The 21,431-nt window shown below is 37.6% G+C and overlaps 1 protein-coding gene and 1 long non-coding RNA gene across 2 annotated transcripts in view; one reads left to right on the plus strand and one right to left on the minus strand.

The window, feature by feature from the left end:
* The first annotated feature begins 236 nt into the window (after positions 1-236).
* Positions 237-20,019, plus strand: LOC143244067 (TWiK family of potassium channels protein 7-like). Its single transcript, XM_076488092.1, has 2 exons — positions 237-1,392; positions 18,628-20,019. The coding sequence occupies exons 1-2, from the start codon at positions 936-938 to the stop codon at positions 19,335-19,337; spliced, it is 1,167 nt and encodes a 388-aa protein (XP_076344207.1). The 5' UTR covers positions 237-935; the 3' UTR covers positions 19,338-20,019.
* The window catches only part of LOC143244069 (uncharacterized), a 53,010-nt gene continuing 33,918 nt past the window's right edge, over positions 2,340-21,431 (minus strand). The window contains exon 2 of the long non-coding RNA XR_013024886.1: positions 2,340-6,567. This is a non-coding gene — a long non-coding RNA (uncharacterized LOC143244069). The remainder of the gene's footprint in view (positions 6,568-21,431) is intronic.

Raw genomic sequence — 21,431 nt, forward strand, 5'->3', positions numbered from 1 at the left:
GCGGCATGTTTGCGGACTCGCATCGCTAGAAACCGGGTTTTGATACCTGTGGTAGGCATAACACAGCTAATTTTGGAGCTTTGTGCTTAATTCCAAACAAACATAAAACAAGTTTATCAGAAACTAGCTGCGGAGGACACAAAATATACGCTGAGAATCTGAATGAAGAGAGAAGACCAAGGCCAGTTACGTCATTCTTCTCTCCTTCTCAACGACGCCATCGGCCTTGGTCTTATCTCTTGTCTCCGAACGGTTTGGACATGCATTTATCCATTTGCGAACCTCAAAACTTAAATCATAAGAAGACAACATATTATCAGTATTTTTGGCGATTTTTGCAACCGATAATTTTGATGTATCAAGAAAAAAGGAAAAGTATTTGAAATGCTGTAACCCTAATAATCCAGTTATTCTGTTTCGCCTCTCACCGAGTTCCTTTTGATCCCAGAACGCAATCTACCTTAAAATTATCAAAAGGAAACGCTAGGCGTCGCCTTTAATTGGAAGTGATTTTCCTGAAAATATTAAGGTGGAGCTAGCCTTATTTTTAGAAACTGTTCCTTGTAGGCTAAACGGAGCAAATGATTTTTTGTTTGTTTTGTCTTTCGATAAATATTATCAGTTCAACAACGTGCACCTCCATTTTAAAATAAACATTCGTTAAAAAAGAAAGGTTTGCGCAAACTCGGTTATGTCTACCTTTCCTATTGGACAATGTGAAATCAGACTGCACGACACGAAATTTTATAACGATAAAACCTGGAGTCAGTGAAGTAACTGAAGCGCTGGAAAGCGTAACGAGTAGTTTGTGCTAGCGGGGAATTTTGAAATTATGCGTGATAGAACTTCGAGTGCACGTTTAAGCACGACTGCTAAACAGAAGACCAGACTGGTCGGTATTACTTTGTAGCTAACTCTCTACATTGATCTGTGGGATGCCGCTGGAAAGGAAACGGTCGTCTCGCCGAAGTAGGAAGGAAGTCCATTACCTCACGGAGAAACGCCGGCATGCCAACAAATGTAAGACTTGCTGCCGCAAGTTTACGGCTTTGATGTTTTCTCACGTCGGCTTGTGCGGTCTAGTGGTTGGTTACAGCATCATGGGTGCTTTCGCTTTCCGAGCTTTAGAGGCTCCTTACGAAGAGGAAAAAGCGAGCGAAGTGACCGAGATGCGGGAACAGACGGTAAAGCGACTGTGGGATATTACGTACAATTATAACGTACTCTATCGAGAAAACTGGACCAAAACTGTCACCTCCGAAATCCAAGACTTTCAGTCGGCCTTAATAGCAGCGGTCAGGGACGGTTATGACGGCAAAGGAGTGGAGGCTGGTCAACAGTGGTCATTCTCAGGGGCCTTCCTGTATTCACTCACTGTCATCACCACCATTGGTAGGGAAATTGGAAATTTGACTTTGGTTTACATACAGATATTTACTACTTTTGGCGCAAGAGTAATTTCAAGTTCAAATATAAATCAAACAAAGAAACGCTGTGATGCCTAAATTTGAAATCACGATTTAAACATTTCAAATTACGTTCTGAGGTTTATTTTGCAGTCAAAAAGATTACCACCGGTTTAGTTGGATATGTTTTTCACATTACTTATATGCTTCGTTGTTAGATAATGCTAGTTAAATTCAGGTTTTGGCCACCAGATGCAAAGTTTAATGTCTCCGAGCTTTCGAAAAGTTTAAAATTTACACCACCAACAAGTTCGCAATTGAGCACAAAGCTGTACAATAAGCTACATGTGCTCTGTCCACCACGGATATCGAAACCCGGTTTTTAGAGGTGTGAATCCGCAGTCATGCCGCTGTGCCAACAAGAATGTATTTATACGCAAACCATAGCAACAGTGTAACGCCATAGGTAGGTAATCCCTCTTTTAGAACATTCTAGAAGGTGGGGAGACGTATTAGACTTGTCTCCATCTCTGTATCGGTTAACTTGTCGTCTGCTTGATTATATTTTCTATTTCTGGAAACAAATTCTTTCACAATACAGTTAAGTGAAGCCATAGTGTCGAAACCTAGAAGGGGTCGCTCTCTCTCTCTCTCCTGCTTACACGTAGTGTTTGTCACTTAACATACCTGTTGCTTCCAATAAGTGGAAAATTACTGTATGTTTTTAAAAAAACAACAGAGTATTAAAATATACACGTGCATCTATCTATATGTTTTATAGTTTGACATTTTGAACCGAAAACGATTTGAATTTGTATCATTTATCAGTTATACTTGAGAAAATGGAAAGCCAAGTTGATTACGTTTTTTAAAAAAACTTGTGTACATGTTAAATGTTAGAAGAAAGTTATGAACGTTTTCGAACTCAAATTACAAATATCGATAACAATTTATTTGCATACTTACCTCTATATAATTCAGTAATCTAATACATTTTTACACACTCTGTATTTTCCATAAAAATACAAGAAAAAATTTCAATAATCTATTATAATTACAAATTTGGAAAAGAATCTGACAGTGCTAGACTTAAGTAATAACATAAATTGGGGTGTGGGTCTCCCCTTTTTCACTTTTACGAACCATAGCACGCGAACCACAAGTCTGACCATGCTCACCATTAAACGTCACTTTCGTTTGACGTCGATTTCGCTTATTTTTCAACGTGCGTCCTCTCTCAGCTGAGCACTCATCTGAGTCATTAGGGCAGTAAAATTAAAGTGACTTCTGGAATGTTTACCTATTTAAATCTTCATGTTTATTTCCTGAGCTGCATGAAGTCTAGATATGTATATAGATAGATATATTTTTGTATAGTTGGAAAATTCGCAACATTTATACGTAAAATATTTTAGTCTTAGCAAATGTAAATGCGTCAACACCACAGTCCTTCGCCAACTGAAGTAAGCCAATACACTCGTTAAGGGGATGTAGTAGTAATCACATTAGACTCACGTTCATTCTCTGCACAGAACGACTGGTAATACGACCCGTGCCTTATTCGGTACATTTTTAAAGACTAAATTATCTTTATATACTTGACTAAAATTTCTATTTTCGCCATATAAGTGTACACTGTTTTTAGATAAAAAAAACAAATAGATTAAAACTAATTTCGACAGTAAAACGACTTTTATTTAAGTATTTATTTAAATATTCTGTGATATTTTAAGCATGCTCGTGATCGTTACTGTTACGAGAGGCGCTTTACGAAATTAAAGCCCTCAGACGTAGAGGTGCGCCACAAACATGCGCAGTTTATGATTTTTTTTTTTCATGGACTTGAAAACAACTGAAATGAATATGCCTAAAACAGTTACATAATCATGACATTTTTTCCGTGAAATAATGTACATTTTACACGTAACATTGATGCAGTTCGTTATATTGATAATCATTTTTAAACGTCGACAGATACTTAAAAATGTCCGCATAATTTTCCCTATGTATATGTTGTATAACAGTTTATGAAAAAACTCATCAATAGTTGACATGAGTAGTAGCCCACATTATAGCTATATGGTTAATAACTCCATAAACTACGATAATAAACATTTACAAAGCGATACATAATTAACTGCACTTTCTCTTAAACTTTTCGCTCCGTGTTATTTAGACAAGTAATGAATGCATTTAACTTCAAGATATCTGGTTTTCACATCTGAAACAAAAAACCAAATGGTCCACTACCACTGTTTTAAATTATCACGATATTTTAAAACCAGATATGCACGCGCCAGAGTTGTGTATGTTTAATACGAAATTTTAAAAACGTTGAATAAATGGTTTGCCAGGTTCGTCAGTATTCCATGCCAGATAATCCGCTAGACTTAATCAATTTGCCACGTAATCCACTAGACCTAATCAATTTGCTGCACAGTCCGCTAGGCTTAATCAATTTGCCACATAATTCACTAGATCTAATCAATTTCATGAAGAGTCCAGAATGAGGGGCAAGTAATGAATTCACTTTGTACATACTTTCAATACGTCAGAAAAGGTGGCGTGAATAATACTGACAATGTGTATCACAATTAATAAAGGCTAGTAGAATACATTTTTCAGAAGTTAAAACATACTTTTGAAAGCTTACATATGTTAATAAACTGAAATGTCGTAGGGCGTATTAACAATAACGTCATGTTTATTTTACAGTGAATCTCAGATCATTCGACAGTGTAATATCTCTAGGTTTAAACTTATGACTTGAAGTGCGGATCACAGCTCTTTATGAGGAAGCATAATCTTATAACAAGATTGTTAAACAATATACAAACAAAGGGCACAACATTTTAAACTACTTTCTCCTAGCCGAAGAACCCAAATAACAACAAAATAGTTAAGACAAAAACAGACTCCAAAACCACACCACATCCCACTGGATCAGCATCCTCAACTACAAAATTAAGGTTATAGTCATGGAAGAGGACCTTTTGACACCTCCCCCCAAAAAGTCATTTTGATGAAGCTAAAAATAAGACTTACAGCAACCACACTCGACACCATAGTTGTGTAGCTTTGAAGATCTGTTTAACACGTAGTCTTAGATGCCGGCGTTCACGTACGATAGAAGGTCTTTGGAAATGTTTTCTTGATGCGTGGTTTAAGACTGACTTCGCCATTCCTCGAGAAGCTTTTTATAATAAACATCACGATGTCGATACTAAGTTGTTTAATAGTAGCCATGAATATGAGAAAGAGCATAAAATAAAATATTTTCAAGGGCAACACGGGAACTGAAGCATCATTCTCACGAAGTGCAGTTAACCCTCATTGTACAACAAACAATAAATTCCAGAAATTTAAATCATGATAACAAAGTACAAGTTCTAAGGTTAAAAGCCATGTTAACAAAGGATAGATTCCAACCTTTCGTAGTCACGTTCACCATCTCAGTGGAGAAATATTACACTGCACGTTGAAGCAATGTAAAAACCGTTACAATATTTTGTTTAATATGAAAAAAGAAAGAAAGCGACACGTCTTACACCATGTCGAAACGCTTTAGTTGAGGACTCTTCAATGTGAGTCCAGCTCCTTATGTAGAGACACATTTAAAATTAAGTGACGTGTTTCGTTTAGCAGTCAGTTGAGCAAAGGAGCTTTCTGAGTATTTTTGCACTTGACACTTATTTTACGCTTTATCTAACATCAAAGCGTTTAACTTTGCTATAAGATAATCAATCAATTATCCAATGTTTAAACGATAATTAGAACCAGCTACTCGAATACTTGTCCGACGATACATGGGTCTTGAAACTTTGTACAACGGAATTTTGTTGAGGTTGTGTTAATTGGTAAAGTGCATGATTTTGGTAACTACTGCGTATAGAGGGAGATGAACATTAAATCACTTTCAATTGATGTTTCTGTTTCTTCTGAATTAAGCACAAAAGCTACACACTGGGCTATCTGCCAATCAAGGGTATCGAAACCCAGATTTTAGCGGTGTGAGTCCGCAGACATACCGTTATGCCATTGGGGGTACTTGTAATTGAAACGTTGTAATATGTAAATAGTCAAAACAAATATTTGGCACGTCATCAAAGTTGTTTGTTGTTTCTTTTTCTCGCTGTTAGGTTAAATGCTCGGTTTCTCATATCGAAAATCTGGCATTAATAGAAACATGCGAACTAGTGATGTCGCCATATTTAACTTTTTTCGAAATTGTAATTGAGAGTAGAAGTCAGTGTTTTGACATAATATTGTTTTCATGGCTAACTCCGTTTTTCTATTTCTTAATTTATACCAGAAAAAAATAATAAAACAACTCTAGAGCAACGTAACGTCGCATATTAACTCCACGCTGTTAGACTGAGACTGTTTTCAACAATATGTCGGCCCGACATGGCCAAGTGGTTAAGGTACTCAACTCGTAATCCGAAGGTCGCGGGTTCGAATCCCCGTCGCTCCAAACATGCTCACATTTTCAGACGTGGGGGCGTTATAATGTGACGGTCAATCCCACTATTCGTTGGTAAAAGAGTAGCCCAAGAGTTGGCGGTGGGTGGTGATGACTAGATGCCTTCTATATAGTCTTACACTGCTAAATTAGGGACGGCTAGCGCAGACAGCTTTTGTGTAGCTTTGCGCGAAATTCAAAAACCAAACCTACAGTACGTCATCAGAACGTGAGAGTAAGATACAGTACCTCTCTCTCCAATTAGGCTAGTTCCCGTTGAATTCTACTGACTAATTGGATGTTTTTCGGCATGATGGTCACCCTCTTTGCGTGAATGGCACACAGGTTAGTGTCTTCGAAGAGACCCACCAAGTATGCCTCACTGGCCTGCTGGAGAACCATGACAGCAGAACTCTGGAATCTCAGGTTAGTCTTGAAGCTTTGGGCAATTTCTCTCACCAGTCTCTGGAAAGGTAGTTTTCAATAAGCAGCTCAGTTTACTTCTGGTATCGACGGATTTCACGGAGGGCAACAGTTCCGGACCTGTAACGATGAGGTTTCTTTACACCTCCTGTGGCTGGAGCAGCTTTAGTGGCCAGTAGATTTTCTTACATTTTTATCCGTGCTGTATTACAACTACGTAGAACTGTATACTCTTCGACTTCCGTGTTGCGAATGATCATCGTTCGCGCTCTACGTCTGCAAAATTTTTAGGACATACATTTGACTCAAAACTAACGTTGGTAAACCACATAAATAATATTAGAACAAACATTTAGCGAAGAACAAATTATGATAAGAGTCTAACTGGTAAAAATAGTGGAGAAAGGGCAGATAACATCGTAAAAATATATAAAACATACATTAGACCCGCAACTGACTATGCAGTCCCTGCATGGATAAATGTAAGTAAAAAACTACTACAAACAATACAAAATACATTACAACAGCTTATAACGTACACATATCAACATCATCTGAATTTATGCATAAGTACGCACACATAGAAGCAATAGCAGATAGACTCCTACATAGTACATTAAATTAGTTTGACAAAAATTGGAGAAAAACGAACTAGTAAGCGAACTAGACAGATACTGCATACATGATGAGGATAGTCCTAAACACCTTTCCCCAGTGAATATATATTTTCTAAATAAAAAAAAAAAGCCACCTATGAAATAGGCTCCACATTAGCTTATTGGTTAATTACTAAACACTGAAAGGTTTTTTATGTATATGTTTTATAGTTAACACCTACCTAAGAAAAGTGTAAATAATTATGGAACTATCAAGAGGAATGATTTAGTTGTATGTGTAGGTAGTACATGGACATTGTTCTGAAAGGGGCCTGAGTAAGTGCGGGTTACTCTGGCCCTCGTGTACAACGTATAAATACATTTGACAGATGTAAAAACAAATATAAAGGAAGGAGGAAGAGGTCGATGAAACCTGATCCTCCTGGGTATATAAGCAAATACACAAATACCTATGAGAGAGAGATCGAGATCACAACGTGATTTTAAAGCAGTAGCCATACCAACCAACACTGCATGATCATATACGTAAAGGAATGAGGAAGAGGTCAAAGTGTACCTGACCCTCCAGGGTACATATGGTTACCCAAATCCCGAGAGAGAGAGATCACAACCTGACGTCACACACTAACTCTACGCTGTTAGACAGATTATTTTATATAACATATCATTACAATGTGACGTCACATATTTACTTCACGATATTAGACTTAGACTATTATCTATAACGTAATCACAACGAGTACAATTTTTAAGGGAAGGGGTAAATATCAAGAGAGTTATTTTTGTAGTTAGGTCTTTAAACTGGTTAAAGGTTTAATTTAGTTCATATTACAGCATTTAAGGAGGTCTTACACCATCAACTGACACTTCAACTAAATTCCCTGAAACTTATCTTCCACTTACAGCGAATGGCATTCTTTTGCAGTCATTGGCATTGTAAAACAAAACCTAAACCAGCATTACTTTATATTGTAAGTTAGCCCTTTGTTTATGCAGCTCTGTGAGAGTTGATCAAATAAACATATACCGTTTTCAGTTGGAAACTTGCCATGGAAACCGTGGTGAACCATTGCGTAAACTCTGTTTATATTTTTATTAGATGCCGAAATTAGATTTCAGAAGTTCCTTTCATATTTCTTCGAATAATCGTATAATATTCTAGCATATGTAATTCTAATGTAAGGAGCTGATACTAGTAACAAATAAAACAGTGATTAATATTTTACTGGTGAGCTGGAAATAACATTTAAAATGGGGTTAATACTTTTATTATTTTTTTGAAAAAATGCAAAAATAATTAACGTTCAGTTCTTAAAATAACAATTAATTGCTTAATTGTAACTATGATTTAAAATTTTCAGGGGAACATGTCCCCGTCCGCCGCTAACGTGCTACCTATTATTAACGTGTATTTTGTTATAGAAAGGCCACTTCGGACTATCTGTTGAGCCCACCGAGGGGAATCGAAACGCTGATTGTAGTATTGTAAATCCAGAGACATACCCTGTACTAGCGGGGGGCTCTATCTGTTAGTAGATCGTGCGAAATTATTATTGCCCTGCAAAATTAGGCCTCGCATTTCAGGGATACCATTTCCAAGTTCTAGTAGCTAATAATATTATTTTCCTTTCAAAGCTGCCATTTCCAAGTTCTAGTAGTCACTAATATATTTTCCTTTCAAAGCTACCATTTCCAAGTTCTAGTAGCTAATAATATTATTTTCCTTTCAAAGCTGCCATTTCCAAGTTCAAATAGTCACTAGTATTATTTTCCTTTCAAAGCTACCATTTACATGTTCTAGTAGCTACTAATATTATTTTTCTTTCAAAGCTAATTTTATTCTGAATTTGAATGATCATATGCTTTGCGTTAACATATCTACTCGTATTTATTTGACATGTTGCGATAGTTAGCTTACCCTAACGTTGTAGAAACACACCTCATTTTTGTTACTGTTCATTTTCAAATAGAGCTTGGATTCTCATCATTTGTGTTTCTAAGGTTAGTTAATCTCGTTGTCACCACCAGGGAGAGTCTTAGCACCTTGATAATTTAAAAACACCAACATGTGTCTACACTAATCTCAGTCCAATTTGGGTGATTTCCAGGCATATTTTTGCCGATTTCCCCAATATAACCTACAGGAAGTGACGTCACGCAAGGACACGGATCATGCTGTTTAAGATGCAAATTCCTGTCCGTTCTCAACTGTATTTCAAACACAAGGTGTCTTCCCCCCTTCCTTTAGTGTAGCATTTATGTCTTTTCATCTTTTCAAGCAGAGTTACAGAAGTAAACGTAACACATTGAAAAGCAACAACAAAATTGAACATTTAAGAATCTGTGAATAAGACAGAACATAAACGTTCCATCACCAGTGGAACAGCAGTGAGGCTAAATACTTATAATGCTAAAAACAAACAAACTAGGTTTTAATTCCAGTGTTGAACACAATATTGATAGCCTATTATGGTACTTTATTCTTATTATTAACTTGAACAACATATTTATTGTATCAAAGGTGTTTTTAGTTCTTTTACTCACCAAGTTGAACCTATATTTGTAAAGGACTTGAAGAAAATTGAATAATTCTTCTACATTATTCAGTAGTCGTTTGGGGAAATTCCATGAGCAATTTTTTGATTTCTTTTTTAATATAGCCTACAGTAATTTATAATAACTATTATTCTGACAACTGGAATTACAAACACTAGAGTAAGTTCAGTATTAGTATACAAAGGTTGATTAAGTTTTACTGAAGATATTTTGAAACCTCAACATGTTATAGTCTAGTCCATGTTGCCACATCGATCATGCTCTATCTGAATGGCTGCGCATCTTGGCAATAGTCCTGTAACTTAATTTTCATAGCAAAAAGCTCCAGCGTAAGACATGTCCAAAGCACACCATACCACTATGATTGCTTTCCCAAACCCATCTAGTGAACGAGGAAGACTTTCTCAGAGCCCGTTCCCAAAAGTTATCCAAGGACATGAACAAACTTTGCATGAAGCCTCTTGTGATCCAGACTGATCTGAATGCATGATACTGAGGAATGAAAATAATCTTTTTACAGGAGTTTTATATGTGGATGTACCCCAAATCCCCAGTTAGTGTCTTGAAAAATTGAATAGAAAAATCATGAAAAATATACTGAAACGCTGAAAATTTCCGTGGCTTGTATCTTTAAATACTTCTGGAAAACACATTATGTCTTAACAATTGGTGTGGTTTATCTATCATGATTTTTTTGTTTTGAGTAAACAATATTTTTGTCATTTTAAATGGATGGGCGCAAGGCTTAGTAAAGTTACTTTTTGTTTGAGATCTCTCTTATAATTGGCGTGTTCTTTTTGGATTGCTCATTGTTCATGCTGTCTAAGTTGAAAATACCAAATTAATAATCCAGTACTATACGTCATGAACAGTTAAAGAAAAAAGCAGTTGATTAGTAGGTTTTTAAGAGCAAAATCACATTGGACTATCCGAACCACGAATTTTAGGGTGGCAACTTCGTAGACTTACCGCTACCTACCGATAGCCAAGAAAAACAGTAAAACCATATATCTATATATTTTCTTCTTCTATTAACTCAACACTCTAATACAAGCTCAAGCAAACGTGTTTATATTTATAGTATGAATAATTAAACCAGACAAAACTTTCAATCAACTTTACTCAACCCTTGTGTAAATAACATAATTTTCGATTCCGAAATCTATCAAGTTTTAATAAGCCTACAATATTTCAGTTTTCGAGACAACATACATGTAATACTCGTTCAACACACAGGAAAGACAGGTTCCACAGGGTAGTGTCATAGGAGGCAGATTGAAACGTAAACCCTCTGTGTCACTCCACAGAACTTCCTGAGGATAAGTGTCAGGATTGGTGACACTCGGACTAAGTGTTCACTGGTTATAGGTGGACAAAATGCACGAGGAAGATAGGGGCAGTCCATGGAGTGACGTTGGGTAGTGGTTCTCAAAGTGAGAGTCATGGCTCCAGGTTGCCGCCAAAATATGAACCGAAAACAAGGATGCTGAATTAGTTTTCATTCTAAACAAACTATAAGCATATAAAAATTATGTTGAATTAATTAAACAATACGTCGAAAGGAGATTTTTTTGTTTTTCAATCACCATGCTAAAATTATAGGTTGGGGGGGTCAAACTTTTTTATTCACATCAAGGGAGCTTTAAACTAAAAGGGTTTATGAACCACTAACATGTACGAAAAAGACGTAAGGAGCTCATGGGGTGACATAGAGGATTAGATCCTTATGTCAGTTCCCTATGATACTCCTTGGGAGGGGGGCTGAGGGTAATGTCAGTTTTGGTAACAATCGGTCCATCGATTTTCCAGTTACAAGCGGACACACACGCATACTACCTGTATATCAGACACTGTCCGAAACATAAGCTGTGCATTAGACACTGTCCAAGATACTTCATGTATATATGACATTGTCCAAGACATCACCTGTATATCAGACACTGTTCGAGACATCACTCGTATATTAGACACTGTCCAAGACATCTCCTGTATATTTGATACTGTCCGAGATACCTCATGTATATATGACATTGTCCGAGAATCACCTGTGCATTAGACACTGTCCAAGATACTTCATGTATGTATGACATTTTCTGAGACATCATTTGTATATTAGATACTGTCAGAGACATCTGTATATTTAACACTGTCCGAGACATCTGTATATTTAACACTGTCTGAGACATCTCCTGTATATTAGACACTGTCCGAGACATCTCCTGTATATTATACACTGTCCAAGACATCACCAGTATATTAGACACTGTCCGAGGCATCTCCTGTATATTAGACACTGTCCGAGGCATCTCCTGTATATTAGACACTGTCCGAGGAACATCTCCTGTATATTTGACACTGTCTGAGGCATCACCTGTATATTAGACACTGTCCGATACATCACCTGTGTATTAGACACTGTCCGAGATACCTCCTGTATATCAGATACTGTCAGTGCGTTTGTTCGCAATACCGAGATAATATTCGTAGATAAAGTAATAGTGATTTACCTTTCTAATGTAGACAAACATGTAGAACTTAAACTCCACCTAAAAGTAAGGTTGTTTTAAACTAGTTCATTCATGTTGGCAGCATACCCAGGTCGGCGCTGACTCGACGAATATTTTTAGCGACAGCCAATTTCTCTTTCCTCGACTGAGTCGATATGTCAGCAACAGCGAGGGACGTTGAAAATGACTCGCTCAGTTCCGGCGTTTTATGTGGAAACGAATGAATAAAATACCAAAGGAAACTCTTGGTCGTATCCTGAGCCAACATGTTTCTTCAATTGCTCGACTTGCAATATCTGGGTTACGTATTCAAAACCGTTACCGAAAATGCTCTACCCTCTTAACCGGAGGGAGGTATTATGATGTTACAGTGAATCCCACAGTTCGTTTGTGAAGAGTAAACCTAAAGTTGGCGACTGGTGGTGTTGTCTAGCTACTTCCTCTAGTCTAGTGTTCCCCGCTGGGACGGCGGTAAGTCTTCAGAGTTACAGCGCTAAAATCAGAATTTCGATTCTCCTCGGTGGACTCGGAAGATAGCCCGATGTGGCCTAGCTATAAGAACACACACACACACTAGTCTAGCACTTCAAAATTTGGAACGACTAACGCAAACAGAAGTGGAATAGTTTTGCGTGAAATTAAGAAAACAACAACAAATAAACAAGAAGTTCTTACAAACGTAATCCGAGGGTGGCGGGTTTGAATCCATGTCACACCAAACATGCTTGCCCTTTCAGCCGTGGGGACGTTATAATGTTACGGTCAATCCCACTATTCGTTGGTAAAAGAGTAGCCCAAGAGTTGGCGGTTGGTGGTGATGACTAGCTGCCTTCCCTCTTGTCTTACATTACTAAATTAGAGACAGATAGTGCAGATATTTCTAGTGCAGTTTTGCGCAAAATTCAAAAACAAACCAAACGAGTTGTTTACATGTGCTCCACTGGCTACTCGGCAGTAAACTTATGACGCTAGAATATGTGGCTCATTCCCCGCAGTAAACAGAGCAAAAGTAGCTCATTGAAAAACTTTGTGCTATAACAAACTAATCTTGCTTACATTACGTGTAGAAATATAACACAACGAAAGATTGCCTTTCACGTTATTTACACGGTTAGCACAACGAAAACACAGTAATCTTGTTAAATAACCCTCACCATGAAAACAATGAAATATATTGTTAACAGTTTTATTTCAATGACCAGTTCAGTTTTTAAATGTTTTTTGTTCACATATATTAAGTAGACAAGAGAATGTTTTCTGGTTTGTTAGTATTGCCCCTCCAGTAGCATAGCGGTATGTCTGCGGACTTACAACGCTAGAAACCAGATTTCAATACCAGTGGTGGGCAAAACACAGATAGCTGACTCTTCTTCCACATTATTCAAGATAATCCTGGCTCTTTTTCCAGATAACTCAAGATTATCCTGAGTCTTCTTCCACATTATCCGAGATAATCCTGGCTCTTCTTCCACATTACGCAAGATAAGTAAAGGATAAATGGAATTTGTAATAGACAAAACCATAATAATGAAATAATGTCAATAACATACCTAAGCCTATTTCCTGTGTAATGTTTGCATGCAGTCTTGGCTTATTCTTAACAAAAATCAAAATACTCAAAACTGTTCAAGTACCCTTTCTTGCCATCGGAAAAAAAATTTTTGGATAGCTAATTGTATGTCTTGAGTCATCGACAAATGAAATTCAACTCTTGCAGTAACCTTAATAATTGGCTCCAACTGTCTTAGTGTGTCATCAGCAGATTGTGAATCTGCTTCCAAATCATTGGTATAATATTTGTCTCGATGTGTGACTAACAGAATGTGTAACTGTAACTGTTTCCAAAACAGTGAGAAAGTGCTTGATTAGGTAAATATCATTAGCAAGTTGCAGAACTGTTTCCAAACCAATGGCTCAGTAATTGATTAAAAAAAAAAGAATGCGGAGCTACTCCCAGATCACTCACATGTTGTTTATCTTAATATTTCATTAGTAGATTGTGGAACTGTTTCTAATCCAATAAACAAACTTAAAAACGAAAGCAAATGGCCAATTATCGTTGATTTTGGTTCATCACAATCATAAACTACGAGTTCTGCTATTGAATTAAATATTGTGCATCGCAAAGTTATGATGTTCCAGTGTAAAGATGTTTGATCAGAAACTTTTCAAGACCAGTATGTAGGCTAGATGGCCATTTGGATTCATTATTTTTATAGCAAGACACGAAACAGTTTTCATGCAATGGTTTCCAATGGATCAACAATATCTGAGGAAATATTCTGGACCAACAAGACGTCAGGCAATATTTTTCGTATAGATGAGTCGTTCTTTACACTGCAGGCAGGCAAAAAAGATTTTATTCGTGTGGGAAATATCTGGAGTCAGATGCAACCCACTTTCACACTGGAATATACCGAATATACTGGTAGTGTAAGCTTGGTCTAAAGACAAAAATAGGTGAACGTACGAGTTTACACGTCCTGTGAATGGTACCACCAGAATCACATATTACAGGCACTCTTTGTGTGATCGCATAATTTACAATTAGAGCTGCTTTGTTTATGGCATCCTCGCAATTTGAGGATGTCGCGCTTTCAGCTATAGGAGCGTTATGACGTAACCGTCAATTCCACTATTCGTTGGTAAAAGGGTAGCCCAAGAGTTGGCGATGGGTGGTGATGATTAGCTGCCTTCCCTCTATCTGTTCTCTACCCACCATGGGTATCTAAACCCCGTTTATAAGATTGTAAGTCCACAGACATCCCACTGTGTCACTGGGAAATGTGCTACTTTTACATTTTTAGGTTTGGTTTGGTTTGTTTTTAATTTCGCGCAAAGCTACACGAAGGCTACCCATGAACTTGTTTGATGATTTTTTTAGGCTAATTGGAATAAGAAGAACTGAAAAACTATAACAGGTGCACAACACTTTATGGGAATATGTAACTAAAATCACGAAATGTTCAGGTATTCACGAAAGTCAGTGTTAAAATTAGGATTTGAGATAATATTTGAACAGACTTGGTTGAGTGCGTTGTAAAAAACAGTTTTATGTATTATTCTGTTATCTAATAAAAGATACAAGAAATTAATAACATTTTAAAGAGGGACACTTTTTGTCCTTTTCCTGTTTATATTTATGTTAATTTGTTTGTTGCAAAAATATGATATTTTTTGTATGCGAAAGACTTGTAATGTTAACTGAAAGACTGCCAAGTTTTGTGAAGATACGATCATTATATTGAAAGTTAGAAATATTAAATCTATAAGGTTTGTTTGTTTGTTTTTGAATTTCGCGCAAAGCTACAGATAGGTTATCTGTGCTAGCCGTCCCTAATTTAGTAATGAAAGACCAGAGGGATGGCAGCTAGTCATCACTATCCACCGCCAACTCTTGGGCTACTCTTTTACCAACGAATAGTGGGATTGACCGTCACATTATAATGCCCCCACGGCTGAAAGGGCGAGCATGTTTGGCGCGACGGGGATGTCGAACGCCTTAACCCACCTGGCCATGCCGGGCCGTTTTAACTCAGAGATTATTCACTGTTTCCACACTGCAAGTTTCTATCATAACAAGAAAGAGCGGCTAAATTAGCTTAAAGTTGCACATTTTGACAAACTTCTCACTGCACGCGAATATCAGTTTTCAAGACTATTTTAATTTCTTTGGTAACATTTTCCATGCAAATATCAATTGATCTCAAGGTTTGGCTGGATGCTTGTGGACTTATGGCTTATTAGTGTTCATCTGCTTCCAGTTCTTTATTATTAAACTATTAACAGATCAAAATATTATGTCTCAGCTCCATTGCAATGGATTTTTGAGTTGATGGATTGTATTTCGTAACAAAACGATTACATTAACTTTGCGAACTAAAGTGTGATTAAGGTGTGGATTCGAAGCCCATTACTGTCCAAATCGTATTCAATAGATAAAATTAACCATGGACTAGGTATGCCACCACCCTCGCATACATGGCATTAACAGGGAGGGGCGTATGCAGAAATCTATAAAGGGAGCGATGATACTTTTTGGAGCAGCGAATCCACACTGAGGTGTTTGAGACATAACCCCCTTCGGAAAAATTTCACTCGTTGCACCTCAGTTTAAGTCGTATGATTAGAATATAAAAATTATTTAAATAGCGCAGTTACCCTCATGTACACTCAACGTTATACGAACATATCACAGTGACTAGGGTTTAGTACGCCATTGGTCGCATTTGTCGTGGTTCTCTAAGTACATATATATATTTGTCTGCCATAAATACGAATTATTTACTCTCACGACATTCGAGTGTGGGAAAGATCAACTCTGATATATATATATATGTGTGCGTTTGTTACGCCCACACGAATTTTCACAACTTATAAGGTCGGTAATCGCTGTCTCAACTTAGATATTCATATTAATTGTTGCGCAGAGAAGCGAGAATGAAGACCAAAAGTAACTAAATGTGAGTTAAAGAGAAATAGTTATTTTAGATCAGTCACTTAAAGCCTGAAAAGTTCTACCACGATGATTAATTTGGTATTAAATGGCACTGCTTCATAATACACGCTAGGACAATAAAGACTTCTGTGGTCCATAACAGAGGTCCCTTTCAAATCCATTTCGTTTTTCTTTTCTTCTGCAAACCAGATGAGTTAGTTAAAAGTCCTGTAATTAATTAAACTCGTAATTAAAGAGCTTAAACAAAGTCGCTCTTACGAGCTTCTGTAGATTTGGTTTTATTCTGCCAATAGGATGCTCAGGTAAGTGGATTAAATTAGAAATGTAATGTTTAAATTCAGATGTAAGATAAGACAAAGATAATATCACGTTTTAAGTAAACATCAGCAAGAAAAAAAAGGTACTGGTATTGAATTAGCTGGAGAAGCGCATTCGAAAGTATAATTTTCTTTTTTTAATTTCGCGCAAAACTACTTGAGGGCTATCTGCGCTAGCCGTCCCTAATTTAGCAGTGTAAAACTAGAGGGAAGGCAGCTAGTCATCACCACCCACCGCCAAATCTTGGGCTATTCTTTTACCAATGAATAGTGAGATTGACCATAACATAATAACATCCTCACGGCTGAAAGGACGAACATGTTTAGTATGACTGGGAGTCGAACGCCTTACCTACCTGGCCATGCTGATCCGTCGAAAGTTTAAGTTCTAATGTGTAGTGTTTATTTTATTGTGAAGACAAAGCTGTAAAAACGTAACGTTTGTTTTGTTTATTTGTTTTTGAATTTCGCGCAAAACTGCACTAGAAATATCTGCGCTAACCGTCCGTAATTTAGCAGTGTAAGATTAGAGGGAAGGCAGCTAGTCATCACCACCCACCACCAACTCTTAGGCTACTCTTTTACCAACGAATAGTGAGATTAATCGTCACATTATAACGCCCTATGGCTGAAAGGGCGGAGATGTTTGGTGTGACGAGGATTCAAACCTGCGACCCTCGAATTACAAGTCAATTGGCATGCCCAACTGGCCATGCTAGGCCATATATGTATATGTAATTTCTCATATACAAAACTTAAGCCTGACAGACGATAAACAAATGGTCCCGTTAGTTATTAATAAACTTAGGGTTACTATTTTGCATTTAAATATTCCAAGCTGCATCATGTTTTAACACGATCATTAGCAAGTAATGTGAACTGAGACACTTTATTGCATTTGCGCGGGTTAAGAAACGAATTATGCTTCTTTCTCTGATGTCTGTTAAAGGAAGGCAGTCGGTAAGCAGTACCTACACACTCACACACACATACTATTCACGCTAAGGAATTTTCTCTTAAAAAGCACCCACAGTTTCAAGAGTGGATGAAAGCCAATAACTGTTATTCGTGTACTTAAGGCATAAAGTACACGAATTGTTTTTAGAATTTCGCGCAAAGCTACACAAGGGCTATCTGCGCTACCCGTCTCTAATTTAGCAATGTATGACTAGAGAGAAGGCAACTAGTGATCACCACTCACCGACAACTCTGGGGATACTATTTTACCAACGAATCGTAGGATTGGCCGTCGCATTATAGCGGCCCCACAAACATGTTTGGTAAGATGGGGATTTGAACCCGCGACCCTCAGATTGCGAGTCGAGCGCCTTGACCACCTGGCCATGCCAGGACTCACTCAGATATTGATCTGAAATTTTAGCCGACTACCAAAATAACCATTTGTTGTTAAAATGGTATTTCACGGTATTGTATAGAGTGACCAACATATTCATGCATTTATATATTGTTCTTTCCTTTTGCTCTCCCCCACCCCATGTCACAGCATTAGACTGCTGGCTTATAACGATAACAACTGAGTCTAGATACCCACAGTGAGGACCGTACAGATAGCCTATTGTGTAGCTATGTGCTTAACAATAAACAATTCTTCCCTTTTATTTTTGTGTTTATGTTTATTACTCCCTCACACACACACACACACAAAAGGAGAACATAACTTGCATTATTATTAGTATTTATTGAATATAAAAATGTGTGTATTATAATATTACAGAAAATTGTTCAAACCTTCTTAAAGACAATTTTTTATTTACTGGTTTAAGCCTTTTTTTGTGAATATCGTTGTTACATTGACTTGAAACGAGATAACGTTGAACTTTTGTTCACCACACCACTTAAGTTTCTGTGTTCTATTACAGGTTACGGTAACATCGCAGCAAAGACCAATCTGGGGAAGGTCGTGACCATTTTGTATGCGATTGTAGGAATTCCATTGATGTTCTTATATCTGACCAACATTGGTGACCTGTTGGCTAAGTCTTTTAAATACATTTACCGTAGACTGTGTGACTGTAAACCAGAGGAAAGTCGCAGACGTTACCGCCAGGCGAAACATTTCCATGTTCATCATATCTTGCTTCAGGACAACGTACCCAATTCACACAACCCTCTCGAACCATCAATACCCAACAAGTTCCCCATTCCGCAGCCCACTGCAGAGGAAATCAAGATGGAGGCCATTCCGGATGACCCATCAGAAGAAGAGGATTTTGGGAAACCGAGAGCCAATGTCCCCATAACTCTCTGTCTGGCTTTGATCACTGGCTACATATGTGGAGGAGCCTTTCTATTCTCGCTCTGGGAAGGATGGAACTACCTTGATGGCGCTTATTTCTGCTTCGTCACTCTCAGTACTATTGGGTTTGGAGACTTGGTACCTGGTGACACGGTCGTCTCGGGCACGACCGGGTCACAGGAGAAGTTAGTAATCTGTTCCCTCTATGTGCTTGGGGGCATGGCCTTGATTGCCATGTGTTTTAACCTTGTCCAGGAAGAGGTCATCTTCAAGGTGACGAATCTTGGGAAGAGGCTTGGTATCGTAAAGGACTCTGATGATTCTGATGACTGAGTTGGCAAAAAAAAAAGAACACTTATTCTTTTAGCTCGTCCATTTTCATCAGTGGATGATATAATAATTGGTATTGCTTAAAAATATGAGCCACTTATCAATGATAAGGTGAAAATGGTTCGGTTTCCAGTACTTCTAATTTACCGCCGTGAAAATATCACTTCTACAAAATCGCTTAAACAGAGGGACGTCAGAAATTAGACAAGTTATCTAGTGGTTTGCACCATTTAACTCCTGAATGTTCGAAAAGTGTTATAAAAGTGAACAATAATCGTAATAAAGCACTGGGTTCTTGATCCTCAAACAATACCACTTTAGAATTAAAATAGGCCTTATTTTTATTGCATGAAATACTGACAGATCTGCGAAAAACAAACATCTAGTGACCAAATGACCAGAAACCACCAACTTTAACATTTCGGTGCACAACAGTGAAGAGGAATAATAGACTGTAGTCAACGTTGATCGAAGAACAGGACAAGATACGATGTCCAATGATAATGTCGTATGTTTACGCTCACGATTCCGACCGCATTCGCCAATGAATCATGGTTTTTTTTTTGTATCGTTCCAAGACGTAATAAAACGTGCCTTAAATGAATGTAACTTTCTATTTCGATGGGGCCACTTTATCGTTATATAACTAACGTTTTGAGTTTTGATCTCAGTAAAAAAATGTTAAGAATCACTGATGATCTTACTTTTAGCCTGCTGATTTCATTTTGTATTCTGTGTGTTTGTGGAAAACGGAAGTTACAAAAAAATGAATTTGTACTCGACTCCTCCCCTCTTTTGTGCTGAACTACTTACGTGGTCGTCGCTATTTTGTAAACATGTAAGGATAGGTGTACTGTATGCCACAAAATATCCATGTAAATTTCAGTTCCAAAATAATATGTAGGCACGAGTAAAGTAATTACAACTGTAAAATGGTGTCTAGCCTCCATGTTTTTCTCTCGATAATTTTGAACGAAAAATGAAGTTGTGTATGGAAATAATGTACTACCTTGAGTTGGCTTGACATGGCTTAGTAGTAAGGGCAATATGCGGGTCACGGGTTTGAGTACCAGTTATTCTTTCAGCCACGGAAGCGTTATAATATAACAGTGAATCCCACTATGAATTGATAAAGACAAACCCATGAGATGGCTATTGACCAATAGATGTTAGTACATCATCATAGTACACTGTCTCTATAGTTTCGTAAAAACCAGTATTGCAACTCCAACCAATCTGCGCTAGCCGTCCCTAACTTAGGAGGGATAGGTTACAGGGAAGTTAGTTAACTAACATTGCCGGACCTCAACCGTATAGTCACAAGATTAATGTTATGTTTCACTAAAATGTAGGCTTAAATTTTATGTCTAATAACAAAAAGAAAGAGATAGCTAAAGTTAAAACACGCAGTTCTCGCCGAAATTTACATTTTTTTCTTGGCCAGGTAATTAGGGCGTTCAACTCGTAATCTGAGGGTCACGGGTTCGAATCCTCGTCACATCAAACATGCTCATTTTTTCAGCCGTGGGAGCATTATAATGTGACAATCAATGCTACTAGTCGTTGGTAAAAGAGTTGGCAGTGGGTGGTGGTTACTAGCTGCCTTCCCTCTAGTCTCACCCTGCTAAATTAGTGACGGCTAGCGCAGATAGTCCTCATGTAGCTTTGCGCGAAATTCGAAAACAAACAAACAGTATTTTCTGAACTTTAAACAGCAGCGCCCCATAACTTAGTACATTTTCCTTTGCGTCCTCCCTTTCAAATTAAAATAATTTTTGCAAGTGGTAATAGCAAATATCAACATTTTATTCACTTGTTTCTAACAATATTTTAGTGAAATAATGCTTCTAAGGAAGGAGTAAATGCGAGAGCAGGCTTTATTACCAAAACCTGCCTCCCACTTTCCTCCCAGGGTGGGCGTCCCACAGTGTGGAAAACACCGAATTACCATGTTCTTGCGTCATAGGGAGTACTGGCAGAGATGTATAAAACACGTATATCCCGTGAAACTCAAAGCTTATGGAAATACATCTACTTACCCGTATTTGGTTATTTCCGATCTCATTGCCACCTTGTGACGCGCATGGACTTTAACGA

This window comes from Tachypleus tridentatus, chromosome 2, assembly GCF_004210375.1.
Source record: "Tachypleus tridentatus isolate NWPU-2018 chromosome 2, ASM421037v1, whole genome shotgun sequence".
NCBI lineage: Eukaryota > Metazoa > Arthropoda > Merostomata > Xiphosura > Limulidae > Tachypleus > Tachypleus tridentatus.